General features: G+C 41.2%; 1 protein-coding gene across 3 annotated transcripts in view; it reads left to right on the top strand.

The window, feature by feature from the left end:
* Positions 1-14641, top strand: part of LOC149934922 (uncharacterized) — a 61172-nt gene that overhangs the window by 44347 nt on the left and 2184 nt on the right. For 2 of the 3 annotated variants that reach the window (XM_090154391.1, XM_090154392.1), the window contains 24 exons: positions 3832-4075; positions 4879-5226; positions 5295-5424; positions 5745-5869; positions 6349-6621; positions 6689-6789; positions 6857-6915; positions 6995-7146; positions 7208-7345; positions 7432-9378; positions 9438-9533; positions 9604-9945; positions 10018-10146; positions 11009-11119; positions 11213-11509; positions 12109-12259; positions 12407-12699; positions 12770-12906; positions 12971-13206; positions 13286-13506; positions 13573-14031; positions 14102-14200; positions 14286-14409; positions 14469-14576. In XM_090154391.1, coding sequence (XP_090010517.1) covers positions 3832-4075; positions 4879-5226; positions 5295-5424; positions 5745-5869; positions 6349-6621; positions 6689-6789; positions 6857-6915; positions 6995-7146; positions 7208-7345; positions 7432-9378; positions 9438-9533; positions 9604-9945; positions 10018-10146; positions 11009-11119; positions 11213-11509; positions 12109-12259; positions 12407-12699; positions 12770-12906; positions 12971-13206; positions 13286-13506; positions 13573-14031; positions 14102-14200; positions 14286-14409; positions 14469-14576 — 6320 coding nt within the window. Of the gene's footprint in view, positions 1-3457; positions 3620-3831; positions 4076-4878; positions 5227-5294; positions 5425-5744; positions 5870-6348; positions 6622-6688; positions 6790-6856; positions 6916-6994; positions 7147-7207; positions 7346-7431; positions 9379-9437; positions 9534-9603; positions 9946-10017; positions 10147-11008; positions 11120-11212; positions 11510-12108; positions 12260-12406; positions 12700-12769; positions 12907-12970; positions 13207-13285; positions 13507-13572; positions 14032-14101; positions 14201-14285; positions 14410-14468; positions 14577-14641 lie in introns of those variants that run through there. The other variant, XM_090154390.1, reaches the window with a different exon arrangement.

The raw sequence follows: 14641 nt of genomic DNA, 5'->3' as shown, positions 1-14641 counted from the left end.
TATATATATGTGTATATATAATACGTATTTCATGTACAATTATACGCGATTGGCCAAGAATTTGAAATTACCCGGGTAGGCGATTGGCAAAGAATTTGAAATTACCCAGGTAGGCGATTGGCAAAGAATTTGAAATTACCCAGGTACGCGATTGGCAAAGAATTTGAAATTACCCAGGTAGGCGATTGGCAAAGAATTTGAAATTACCCAGGTAGGCGATTGGCAAAGAATTTGAAATTACCCAGGTAGGCGATTGGCAAAGAATTTGAAATTACCAAGGTAGGCGATTGGCAAAGAATTTGAAATTACCCAGGTACGCGATTGGCAAAGAATTTGAAATTACCCGGATAGGCGATTGGCAAAGAATTTGAAATTACCCAGGTACGCGATTGGCAAAGAATTTGAAATTACCCAGGTAGGCGATTGGCAAAGAATTTGAAATTACCCAGGTACGCGATTGGCAAAGAATTTGAAATTAGCCGGATAGGCGATTGGCAAAGAATTTGAAATTACCCAGGTACGCGATTGGCAAATAGTTTGAAGTTACTTGAACCACGGTCGAAAGTGTGCGCGTTAACATTTCTTTGAGGTGGATGTTGCGAAAATCACGTAATTAATTCGTTGAACGTCTCCGAGAAGATCCAGGGAAAGACCTATATTGTCCCACATTTTGGTCTTCCCTGGTGTCGTCAAGGCGCGATTGTCCAAAATATCGGAGATGACACAACCGTATCGATCCCCCCGCGGTGTGTTGTCCCAGGAGATAATTTCGTTTTTTTTTTTTGCGAAATATCATCGTTGAATGGGAAAAGAAATAACGCTATCTCAATTTAAGGAATATTTTTTCACGCTACTCCAGAATAAGCGCTTAGTCAAATTAGTTATCTTGGGTAACCTCAATAAACATTGCCGAAGCGTCTTATTTTTAAGTAATAGTGTGTTAAAAGACGAGGCCAGGTACATTATATCGTAATATTCCGTTAATAGGCTGTTTTTAAGGTACTTTAAGAAGTATAGAGAAAATGCAACAAGATGTACCGATGTCGAAGATGGTACTTTTCGCTTGTTCTGGAATTAAAAGTGTACACTTTTGTACCCTAAATCAAACTTTTCGCCTCTTTCGGTAATGATAATTATGAACTATTTGCCAAGGAATTCGGACTACACTTTCTACATCTCAAAAGCCAGAGTAAATAAGATAATATCTGATTTTATCATCTGCTTAAAAGTCGATATTGGTGCTGTTCTATTGGTGTGACTGGCGAATTGTTTAGAGTATTAAGTGGGCACTGTTAGTGTCAGAACCGAGGGGTCCGACATTCATGCAAATCCCGTAAACTCTAGAAAAATATGATTTTAAAAATCTGGAAATCGGCAGTTTTTTCCACCTGTTGTTTTCCTGTTAAAAAGCGTATGGAAAAACGTATTTCCATAGTTTTTTTCACGTCTAGTGGAAAAATTTAATAAAAAATAAATAATAAAAACAGTGATATTCTTCTATTCTATTCACTCTTCTTCTGGCTTTTCTTCATATCTCCTATTTGCAATGACCAAATTAGTAACTCAATGATTGATTTAGCATGAAAAGGGTTTTTTTTCAATTTCTTCCGTTTTTTCCCACATGTCCCGGCAAAAACCTATTTTTGCCAACGCTGGCTTTGAAATCTTGATATCTGGGTGAAAGTTAGTTCCAAAATCTTAAAATCAGCCTAAAAAACACTAACTTAACACGAACTCAACACGAAAATTGCGCTACAACAGCTCAAAACCCAAGAACAAGTGAAGTATCCACCTACCACGCGTTAAACCTAGACAATGCCTACCAAGGGAACACATTGCGTTCTTCATTGGAACGTATGACATAACGGGTATCAATGACTCCATGGAAACCAATCAAATATTTCATTTAATATAACATATTGAGAAATGATACCCCAGAGCACGCGTTATCCATACAGGTGTATGGCCTAGCGCACTTACAACAATAGTAAATGTATAAGACTGTTTCATTCGAGAAATTTATATCTGAAATTGGGCCCAAGATATTTTTTCAAGAGGAAAAAAAGGCTGCTACGCTTTTCTCTTTTTAAGAGAAATAAGACGAAACACCCATTTTTTTAAACTCATCTGCATGTAAATCGCCTCCTATTTTCTACGGAACAAGGTCTATGGCCTGCGGGGATTCATCTTCTCTCGAAGACGATGAACGAAACCAACCCCGCCATCAAAATATATACCTTCCTAAAACCGGTGTCGGCTTTTTTATTTTTCAGTTTCTTCTTTTCCACGATGAAGATAGATTAAAAATAAGACTGAAACGCGTTCTATACTCAATTTAAAGAACCTTAATTTCTCCGATAAATATATCTCAAAACTAAGACACTTAAGGTATATTAACATTGAATTAAAACTGGCTGTTTGTTACGAATAAATTTTCAAATATATGGAACGAGTGAAAATATACAAATAAAGTTTAGCTTTTTTATAATTTATAATTTTATTTAGCGTATTTTGGGAAATTATTTAAGTTAAGTCGATGATTAATAACGTTACGGTCTGTTGAAATCGGGTATTTTTTTGCTTTATTAATCCATTAATATAATATTATAGTACCCCAAATTTCCCCCCGTGGGTGTTCGGTGAGCGTTTAATTGCGAGTATAAATTATATCTCGTTTAACAATCCCGCTGTTTGGATTTGCCCACATTACACGCTTTTTAATTTTGTGCATTTTACGTTTCCATCTCGGGTAAAAATGTATAAATAAATTTCGGCTATTTTAGGCAAGTTTTATCTGCCTTTAGAGAATTGGCACGCTAGGTTTCGTTCGACCCTGCGGTACTAACGCCACACGCCATCTGAACCTATTATTTTTATATAACCTGTAGCTATAATTAAGCTATAAATTTTGGCAAACAAATGTGTCCTTTATCCGTCGTATAAATTTAGGATGGGTCACTAGAATATACGATCGGCGTTGTCTTTGAAAGTCTTTTTCGTTTCGTGGTCAGACGCGAAATGACGGTTGACCGCGTGTCCCATTTAACGATCCCAGACGAGAAAGAGAGAAGCTAGACGCGATATAGTTGGTCTATTTCCTCCTTCAGATATGTTACAAATTTTTTATCACAACACGAAGAGAAAAAACCGCGGCGGTCGTTAATTTTGCTTTCAGGACCGGCTTGAGAATGTCGCGCGAATTTCCCCGCTTACCTTTTTAATGGAGATTATTTTTAGCTTCTTACAATTTTAAGTATATAGACCTTATATATTTATCTTATTTGAGTGATAATCTGACAAGACCCAACCTTAGCCTATTCACGATGATTTATTGAAAAGTTTTATTTTTTCGCTACCGAAATTTCCCGGTGTCCTGACTAAGCTACGTCTACCATAAATCGAACGCCCCATTTCGAACATTTTACGTGTTAAAAAACTCCCAACGCCCACGATATGTAGACTATGACTTATTTCAATGAAAAAGAGAGTTGAGAGAGAGAGAAAATCAAATGAATTATTTATATTCACGGGGATATTTATTCCGCTTTTAAAATCTGAAAGGGTTAATGGCCAAATATCAATAACATTAAAATGGGCTTCGGGCTACACATTCATACATGTAGCTATCAATCGATTGCGCACGATTTACCGTGGGTGTCGCCATATTGTTTTAAGCCTTGTCAAGGCTGGCTATTTTTGGTTGTAATATGTGGCCTACCTCAGTGCCATAGCTAGTTTATCAGTACTTTGAGAAAAGACCAACCTACCAATTTGCGCGATATACCCAAGAGGTTTTTATTTGGTTAATAAGACGTATATTTCAAATTGCAGGATTCGCAAATGAACGATGCCAAAGAGTCAAGCAAACTGACCTCCACGGTCAACGGAGTACCCACTGAAAATGGTAGTGACCTTAGGAGGTCCAGCCGTCAAAGGGCGTCCAAACGAAGTCAAAAAGAGGCCAAGCAAACGACGGATTCCGATACGGTCTGCAATGGCACGGTAAATCCCGCATTCCTAGGGGACAGTGACGACCATTTGAACACCAGTAGTACAACGCTGGATACACCCACTAGTGAGTATCGCTTTAGCAAATTATCAACGTTCGAATTGCGAGCTTATTTTTGTCGAACGGATGGATAATCTCGCGTAAATCCATCCTGGTTTCATTCGAGGAGACGTCGTCGTTTTAACCTTCTCGAGTGAAATAGTGGTGTCCCAGAAAAGGGTGAGGATGAATGAGGTGTTAAGCATCTTAGTATTCAGCGCGATTTGGAGGGTAGTTTCCTCGCGATATTATTTGGCGACGGGGGAGATACTCTAAATGGTGGCATGTTATACTTCTCAACACTTTAACGGAAGAAATAGATTCAAGTAGCTATACGCCGGCACGACCTTGATGATAACGAGTCTGCGGCTCGATCATTTTTTACGACTTATCAGTATCACTACCGTACGCGGATGTGGCCACTGGGAATCTGTTTTTACCCGAGCGGCTTTTCTCTTCAGTTCTCTTTTTATACGACAGCAAAGGCTTGTTTTCACTAAGACAAAAACTCCGCGACGGTGAGCTCCAACTTTTTAAATCTTCGCTAGGCCTAATACGTTTTTTCCGTCTTTGCGGCGGCGGGTCGTTTTTGCCCTAGTGAAAACTAACCTTTATTCGGATAGATAAGGAAGAGTCCATCGCTCGTTTTAAATTAGGTTGTTTATAAACGGTAAATTTCGTTCGCTTTAATGAGTTGTCGAAAGACGTCAGTCTGGAATGTCCGTATTTTTTCAATTTTCTTTATCGCAACCGCCGTACTTTATTTTGCGTGGCCAAATATAATCGCTACAGGGCTCCAATAGTCACGATATTTTTGCTATCGTCGCTAGAAACAGAAACGCCGACGTCCAACCCAAACTATTTGATGAACGGCGGAGGTCATCTGAACGGGACGACCCTGAACGATGCCATTAAACAAAATGGCACCGCCAACCATATCACCATCCCGGAAGACGCTCTGCTCAATCACCACAGTGGTCGAATCAGGCTCAAGAAGAAAGAAGTGGCCAATAATAAAGACGACAGCAACAACAAAAAGGAGACGCGGACGCCCGAATCCCAGGAGAAGAAAGCGCGTCCCGTCTCCGACAGCGTGGTCATTCCCATGAATGGTCTTCCCGTCAATGGTCACATCAAGGAGAAAGGGGGAGATAAAGAAACCACCATGACCATAATGGGTAGGTCGTTGTCTTTTCGCTCTTTGGGAACGTAGTGTATAGAATCCGCGCTTTTGAAATCTTTGTAGACAACTCTCAACAGAAAGTCAAAGACGGAGTGCCCGTTTCCAGTCCTTTGACGAGCGAGAAAACGGCGCCTAAAAAGTCCGCTTTAGAAGAATATTTCATTCCGGCCAATACACGTAAAAAGTTCCTGAGGTAAGTTAATCGTCACGCGTGCGCCCGAATACTAATTAGCTCTCAAACTGTAGAATGTCCTCCCTTCGATTCCACCCGCGAGCGACAAACTCTTAAGTTGTTGGTCAATGCTAATAGCCCTACGAGGCTCTCTAACTTGCCCCAGCAGTTTACGCTTTAATTCGAACATTGGAATTTATTTGTGACTTCGGGGCTTATGTTTCGGCGAATCGTGGTTTAGCGGGGTTTTAAATTTTCACGCTTTACTCGCTGACCCTTCCCAGTTTGTTAGCCCGCGTGATATTTAAAACGCGATGAAAATAATTGTTTGTTTTAAACAGGGGTGAAAAGCTCTACCTGACGAACGAGAAGAGAAAGGGAGGATGCAGTTGGAAGAAGGTGGCGCTGTCCGCCTGTCTGTTGGCCGTTCTAGCGGCAGCTGTGCTCATTGGCGTCCTGGCTGCCAGTCAGTACTCCATTTCCTCTATTTCGCTTTTGTTTTGCGTGTGTGTTTAAAGTGTTTTGATTTGCCTTTACACGACGCCGCCAAATAGGTTACCCTTCCTTTTACATACAACTCTATACAAAAACCGCAAACGCCGTGATAGAGAGGTTAAGCGAAGCTTTTGGTGAAGTCCAAACGGGAACTTCGGTACGCTTTGACAATGCGTAGCGAAATCCTAGAAGTTTCTTTCGCTTAACCTCTGGATTATCCAGGCAGACTCCATCCTGAAAATTTTACAAGCAAGCGCCTTTTAATAGATATATATATATTGGGAACCGAACAATAGAAAGTGAATAAATAAATTACCGGCAGAAAACGAGATTTACAACTTGGCAAACCTTGAAATAACAAAAACAAAATAGCTTTTCCTATTTCCTTTTCAACGAATTTTATGTTCCTGATTTATTGACTTTTTCCTATTGTTTGTTTCGGTTCTTTAGCGGGTATCTTACCGGCTGGACAGTCCGAAATGTTTAGCGCGTCTAGTCCGTCGCTGGAACTTCCGGCGCAAGCCTCAGTGTCCATGGGGAGCCGCGACGACTCCGTCCTACCTCTTACGTCCACTCTGCCGGCGGCCCTCACCTCGACCCCTCGACCTTCGCCTAGGAGGACGTCACTCGCCGCCCACGCGGAAGAATCCGCGAGTGCCACAACCGCCGCTAATAATTTAGTCAGTCAGTTACCGATAGTCACTACCCAAGCGCCTGTGATAGGTATGAAATTGTCTCCTCGCAATTCCGTTAACGATTAAGAGTAACCATTTAAGTAATTTTCCTCCAGTGCCATACGTTCTTAGCGGACAACTCTCAGTTGTCAACCGTAACCTCACGGATTTAAAGGATAGTAACTACGATAAAATTATTTCCGAGTTACACGAAGAGGTATGCGCCTGACGCTTGTATTCTCTAAAATTAGCAATGACCTTCACTAAACATTTAATACCTTTAGTTGAGAAAAGTCTTTAATGAAACGGAAGGCTTTATCAAAGTCAATATCACCCGCCTCCAGTAAGTTTCAAACTTCGCGCTGTTTTTACATACGGTACGGTACCGAAGGACAGTGATAACATAACGCGTGTCTCCCCAGGCAAGGTTCCATCAAAGTTCAGTTCGTGACCTCTTTTGCTCATCAAAATTACGACCCGCGAGATATCCAGAAGGTCATTCAGGCATATTTAGACAAACATAATGGGTACTTGAACGAATTTTTAGTCGACCCGAAGTCAATCGCCGTTCAAAGTAATATTATTTCGTAATTTATAGTATTTGCTGTGAGTGGGTAATAATAAGATTTCTCTAGTCCCTAGAAACGAATGCCAAGTCTCGAATGGTGGATGTTCCGATGTTTGTAGTTGGGATGATGAGACGTACATTAAGACTTGTTCCTGTTTCGACGATAGAGATTTGCAAGCCGATTTAGTCACGTGCCTAAATCAAAGTAAGCGCTTCTTCTTTGGTCTTTAAGATATAAATGATCCATTCGTATACCTTTAATGAAGTTAATTGATCTTGAAATTATTTCAGACGAATCATCCGTTCCTAGTCTTACTAGTGCCGTTTCGACCTTTGAAAGTTCCTCTACAGCGGCAACAACTACCGTGTCTCGGGCTGCAACTACGCTGATGGGGGGAGTGATTACTGTTCAGGTGGAGACGGAAGCTTCTAGCGAAATACCAACGACGGTTACTGAAAGTGTCAAAATCATTGTAACGGAAACAAATGAAGTTCAAGCAAATGCTTCGTCTATTTCCGCTATGGAAACAACTACTTCTACTGCGGAACTTACGTCTCTTTCGTCAACTACTTTTCCACCTGTGACAAAAGTTGCGCCTTTGACCACCGGAAGTCCACCCTTTGAAACTACGATTAGCGACTCGATAGTGTTGAATTCGTCAAACGAAAGTACAAACGATACAACAAGTACAACGTCAGATGCAACGGCTAGTTCCGTTTCCGTCATTTTGGACACCACGCCCATTCCAAACGAGGATATACTTATAACAGTACTCTCAACGGTCACGGCATCGGACAGAGGGGAAGGACGAAGTTTTACCGGAAATGAAACTAATATATCCACCGTAGAGATTGTAACTGAAGGAACGGTTAAGAACGCCACAACCATTACGGAAGAAAACACAAAGCTTCTCTCAACCTCAACTTCCACGTTGGTTGAACAGATACCGGATACAACCATTTACTCCCTTAACGTCGATGAGGTAACCAGCCACTTTAATTCGACAGAGTTTCCAGTTAATTCTTCGGAAACGTCATCTCTGGAAACTCAAACTGAAGTCAATTCTAGTGTCACCCTCTCTCACACGGCGGAATCCGACGTTTCCTTAGTAGTTACTGAACTAGAAAATACGACAACACTGGAATCTTTCGTAAAGAACATCGAAACCACTTCGGCTACTACGGAAAATATCACCAAACCTTCGGTGCTGGAATTGGAAACGACGACTCAAACGCAGTCTGTTACTGAAACTATACTAGTGGGCGAAATTGCAGTAAGTGGACCAAGCATCACGGAATCGTACGTTCCGGTGTCATCCACCGAAGCTACCACGATAACTCTCTCTAGCGAAACAACGACATTGTCTAGCGGAACCCCCGGCGTTTCTAGACCAGAGGAAAATACGCGAGCAGAGAGAAATTCGGAAGCCACGCCGTCCTATTTTGGCGCTTTCTTCACGGAAATAGTAGTACCAGCTGAAAATGGAACCATTTTAAACTCAGTTTTGGGTAACGACGGTGTCAACTCTACCAATGATATCTCTACCGAGGTCACCGAAGACGCAGCGAGCGTTAATACGGAATTCACCACCGCCAACAACGTATCATACCAAGAGGTGAATACTACAGAGACTACAGAGTCGGTTTCTGTTGTCAACCACTCCATAGAGATTGATGATAATGTTAAGATTCCCGTTGTCAACAACTCAACGGAGATAGATGAGAATCTTAACGTCACACTCACATCTGACGTTTACTTAGATGCGAACGAAACTTGGATGACTGAATCGTTACTGAACGATACCTTGGTTGATGAATTCGCGACTCTTCTACCGAACGACACTTTGGTCGGTGAGATTTCTAAAACTTTGGCTAACACCACTAAAGTAATCGATCAGAGCAACTCGACCGCTCCCGACAGCACCGAATCTGATAATTCAGTAACTGAAAGTGCTTTACCTATGAATGACACTACAGAATTTATTTTAAACGCGACTAATTTCGGATTGGACACTAATTCCTCCGACGAAGAGTTGCTAACCAATGCGTTTTTGGAAAATAGCACTATGAGTGACGTGGCATCCATCAGTGGGAGAAGGTTAGATGGAGATGCCAATTCTACTATCGCGTACGAGGATGATTTGCTTAGGAACGCTACCGCTTACGACGGCCTCGTTTATATAAACGATACTGAGTACGTTAGTAACAACTGGACTACGCCGGAAGATGAAGTCGGAGGTAAGATTCTTTGTACTTTTAGTTTTGAGGCAGTTCTAACTTTTATTTCCAATGAATAGTCCATAATGAGACTGACGCTATGCCCGTTGATAACGTCGTAAAGAATGTTTTGGACGAATTGACCAATGCTTCTTTCATCGAAGGCTGCCCTAATGGTAGCGTTATCTTCCTAATCTAACAGTCTTGGTTTTTCTCCACATTAATTTATTATTTCCTTTATCGTAGATAAATTTAGATGTACAAACTTTTCTGTAGAATGTTTGAGCAAAAGTAAACTGTGCGATGGTATTAGTGACTGCGTAGACGGCTTCGACGAAAGCGACTGTTTGGAATCTTGCGGCGAAAACTTCAAGTGTGTTAACACCAGCCAGTGCGTCATGCGGAAGGTCCGCTGTGACGGCGTCAGCGATTGTTTTGACGGCAGTGACGAGGAAGAATGCGGTGGCAAAGCCTATTGCGATCGCATCCAGAAAGTTAGTTGCAGCGATAACAGCTATTGTATCAAACCGCTGGAAATTTGCGACGGACATTACAATTGTCTCGATAAGAGTGACGAACGCGATTGTGGTAAGTTCGCTATTTTCAGTTACAAAACGAAGACCGTAACGCGGAGAAGTAATTTTGTTCGTTTGGTTACAGTGGATAGATCAGCTTGTCAGACATCGGGTAGTTTCTTCTGTAATGACGGTCTATGTCTTCCTCCTGGTTTGAAATGCGATGGTTCCAAGGATTGCAAAGGAGGCGAAGACGAAGAAGAGAAAGAGTGTAGTACGTATACCACTATTTTCATGAAAGGTCCTTTAACCCACGATTACACTTAAAAACAGTTATGTACCTGATTACTTAGTTCACACTACACCGCGTTAGCTTCCAGATAACGATGGCTCCATCTGATTTTTGCATGAGACCAACGGCTATTAAAAATTATAACTGTTCCAAAAGCAAAGAAAAATTAGCTTACTTTACTTAAGAAAGGTAAAATATCTAGTACATTCGTCGGATAGATACCAGCACAAATTTCCTGTAAATCACCGGCGGGAATTTCGGATTTTAACCTGTTTACGGTGGAATTTCTAAGTATACATCCGCGGTAATATAAATTTTGAAAATACCGTCCATTGCGTTATATTTCAAAGTGGTAATTAACTTAGATAAGATTTAAAACAGTTGTAATAATTAATTTTGTTACTAAAAGTGAGGCATATCTAAAAAAATTCAGTTCGGCGAGTTCAAGGTAAGTATAGAACGGGTAATGCCGAGGATGGTTTAGGAGCATAATGCTAAAAATACGCTATAATAAAGCTTAAAAATAATAATTTACATAAATATTTATCACTTTGAAATTTACTCAATAGACATTTCTAAAATCGATTAATATAACACTCGTAGGAACCTTTAGGAATTCAACAGAAAATAAGCTAAATTCGAAATTCCGGCCACCCATTTACTGGAAATTCGTGCTAATATCCTTTCGCCAAATGTACTAGATATGTTGCCTTTCTTAACCCGCAACTGACAAATTGTGAGTGTAGTAATTCTAAAGCTTATCTTTAGTGTTTCGTCTATGTAGTCGAGATTTATACGGCCTTTTATCTAAGAACGTAAACTAATTCGTTGGGTTTCGAAACAGAATGTCAAGCGGAGCAGCAATTTCAGTGCACGAACGGTGATTGCATATCCGAATCAAAACGATGCAACGGTCTGCCAGACTGTAGCGACGGAAGCGACGAAATGGAATGCGGTAGGCCATCCTTCTAATGAATAATTCAATCGGAAATTTCTAGACGTTTTGTCGGTAGCTTCTATTACACCGGAAATCCTTTTTCTTTGGCAGTCAAAGTGGATTCCAACGGTGTCATCCAGATTTTTGACGCCAAGGCCAATATCTGGGGCCTTCTTTGTAACGACCCTGAGTTTCCATGGAACAAAAAAGGTGGCGATGAACTCTGCCAGGAACTAGGTTTCAGCTCCGCCGAGAGTGTCGGACACGTGCAAGTTTACAGCAATATCAGCAGCTTTTACCAATGGATTCCTCAGAACGACTTGTCTTCCGGCTACTGGCTATCCAACGCCGAAGCCAGAAATAACTGCCACTCCGATGCGGTAGCTACTGTATCTTGCGTAAAATACGGTATGGTATTCACTTCACTTAAGATTTGATTTCCAACGGTATAACTTAAAGAAAAAATAAATTAAAGCCCTGATACCATGATCTTTTTATGGGAAAGTCAGCGCACTCCCTTTTTGTGCAACTCTTTCGGCAGTTTCGAACTCATCAGACTGTGTATCGTAGTGTACAGCCTTCAGTGCCGGCCCGAGGCAAGTTTTAGGATGGAACGAAATCCGATTATGGCGACTCCCCTTGCTTGCCCCTAATATAAAAATCCTTTTTTCCCTTTTCTTTACCACTGAGGCGCCCCCTGAGACTTGGCGCCTGGAGTGGCCGCTCCGTGCGCCCTAGCTAGGGCCGGCCCTGACAGCCTTTGAGTCTACTATAATTTACACGCTACAAATTTTACGTTCCACTAGCGGTCATTAGATGGAGCGACGAGACAATTATATTTTCCCTTTCTCTATAGTAACGGACTACTATGTGACTAGTTGCAATTCGTTATTGGGCAAGTGCGCTGACCTCTTAATAGAAAGATTGTCATACTACGCTTAAGCAGAACGGCGTCTTAAAATTGTTGATGGATTCCGTAATAACTAAGTATTTTTAAATGTTTCTAGATTGCGGCGATTTGAAACACGAAGATGGTACTAGTAAAAAAGTTGAACAGTGGCCATTTATGGCTACTATTAGTAGTGAAAATGGTTATCGTAGTTGCAGGGCGGAAATCTTGACCCCACTGTGGTTGATCACATCAGTTGGCTGTCTTAAGTATGTTATTTTAAATTATGTCTCTTAAGGTTTTTAGTCTAAATTGTCTCTTAAGGTTTTTAGTCTAAATTATGTCTCTTAAGGTTTTTAGTCTAAATTATGTCCCCTTGCGAGATTTGTCTTCTATATAATTCGGTCTTTTTGTAGACAACTACCGAACAACTATACAAACTGGGAAGCCAAAGTCGAGCAGGTCGATCTCATATCCCTAACATTATCCTCCAACCTGACTCAAGTTCGACAAATCCGAAACGTGGTGTCCCATCCTCATTCGTCCATCTTCAGATCACGCATTCTCTTCGATTTCGACATGGCTTTGATCCGATTGACCCAGCCTTTAAACTTCGACCAGAATATGGCCGCTGTTTGCCTTCCAGACGACGAGGTCAAATCTGGAATTACTTGTTTCACGAGCAGCATGAAGGATCCAAACGCTTTAGGTCAGAATTTTTCTACTTTCCCCTTTTAGTAATTACGGCATTTAAAATAAATAAGCCATTTCTTTAACAGATGCTAGCACCCGTAAAGGGTCAATAACTTACTTGCCTCTGATGGTGAAAGAACGCGAGCACTGCAACGACCAAGGACATTATAACGGTGGAGTCGGAATACGAATGCTGTGTACCAAGAGTGACAGATTGTGCCACGTAAGTCACCCGGTTGTCTGACTCGATTTGCTCGATAACTAAATAATATCATTCGAAAATATAGAAAGACGACGCCGCTAGTTTAGCCTGTATCTCGGTTCATGAGAAATGGTACTTGGCTGGACTTCTAAGCTACCAGAGACATTGTGGCGCCTACAAGGAACACCCCGCCGTTTACACTAACGTCTTCGCCATGCGAAATTATATCGAGAAGGTAGTGGGAATGAAGATGTACAAATCCAGGACGGACGCCATCCTCCCCTACAGGATTCAAGAGGACGCCTCCCTTATTTCCGGAAAGTAAGTGTAGTCAATTTTAACGATATATTTTTTATCGGCGTAGATTAAAACTGTTGGACTTTTATTTGGAAACCTTCAGCGACCCAATAGACAACAGCGTTGATCCGTTGTCACCTTATTCGGATCAGCGTAACGCGAGCGATAACAGCACCGAATCAATCGATACGTACCTCAACTCGACTGATCCTTTTACTCGAGAAGATAACGAGACGTTGGACGTAGTTACCGTAGAATCGCACGTGGTCTCCAAAACAGGAAACGAAAGTGAAGATTTTGATTTCAACAACACCACCGTTCCCGGTAACCATACCTTCATTTCATTACACTTTACGGACTCTGTGTCTATAACTATTTTGTCCGAAATAGATGAACTTAGCAACTCCGATGGAAACTTTAATATGTCCTTAGTCGAACTTGTGGACAGTATTAACTCAACCTTTTCCAACATGTCGTCCGTGTCGTTAATAGATGGAGGCTCAATCAATAGCATCGACGTTTCAAATGAAACCTATTCTATCGACGATGAACCAATTTCGGAATCCATCAATACGACTACCGCCAATATCAACGGCGATGTCGAAACGACTACCCACGAACAACGAATCCCGAAGCCCATTATAGTTTACGATCCCGCTACGACCACCGAAGTTGTCGTTATCGACGAGAACGCCACCATAACGACAGTTATACCCGTAGAGACTACCTCTCGCGGTAACGAATCTGTCACGGACGTTTCTGGCCTACGCGTCATGGAAAACGTAACTGACGAATCAGTGACCACCATTTGGCCCTTGGTTTCCAACAACACAGACGAATGTGATGGAGGTAATTAATTTTCAAAAAAGGTTACATTTCAAACTACTAATATTGTTTGCCTGAAATCTACATTTTCTAGATGTATTTCGCTGTCTGGGAAGTAACTCGTGCACTCCGTTGGAAAATGTCTGCGACGGAGTTTATCATTGTCCCGACCAGAGTGACGAATGGAGTTGTGGTAAGTAATCAATTAACTCTTTGGTTTATATTTTTCGTGTATTTTTACATACGAATAAAATAACCGATTCCCATTTTCGAACCAGTTCGTCTAAACCAGTCGACCTCCGTCGTTGAAGTTCGTCATCACAGTTTCGGGTGGTCCACTATCTGCGCGGACAATTGGACGGGTGATCTCAGTCATAAAGTCTGTAACCAGCTGGGATACATGTAATAAATTATTTATTTTGATTTAAATATTAGTTTTTAATAATAATTATTCATATTAGGAGCGCTTTAGTGACAGATCATGTTCCCCTTCAAAACCAGTCGAATGACATGAACCTACAAGTGGAAAACTCCAATAGCAAACTAGTTCAAGGCATCGTTTTTGCCAAGTAAGTCGCCCGTTTTGTTGTTTTGTAATCAAAGTAAAATATGGTAAATAACCTATTGACCTTGT

Source organism: Leiobunum rupestre, chromosome 7 (assembly GCF_980474605.1).
Source record: "Leiobunum rupestre chromosome 7, qqLeiRupe1.1.hap1, whole genome shotgun sequence".
Lineage (NCBI taxonomy): Eukaryota > Metazoa > Arthropoda > Arachnida > Opiliones > Sclerosomatidae > Leiobunum > Leiobunum rupestre.
Note: the sequence above shows the minus strand (reverse complement) of the source record. Positions and strands in the feature narration are given on the sequence as shown.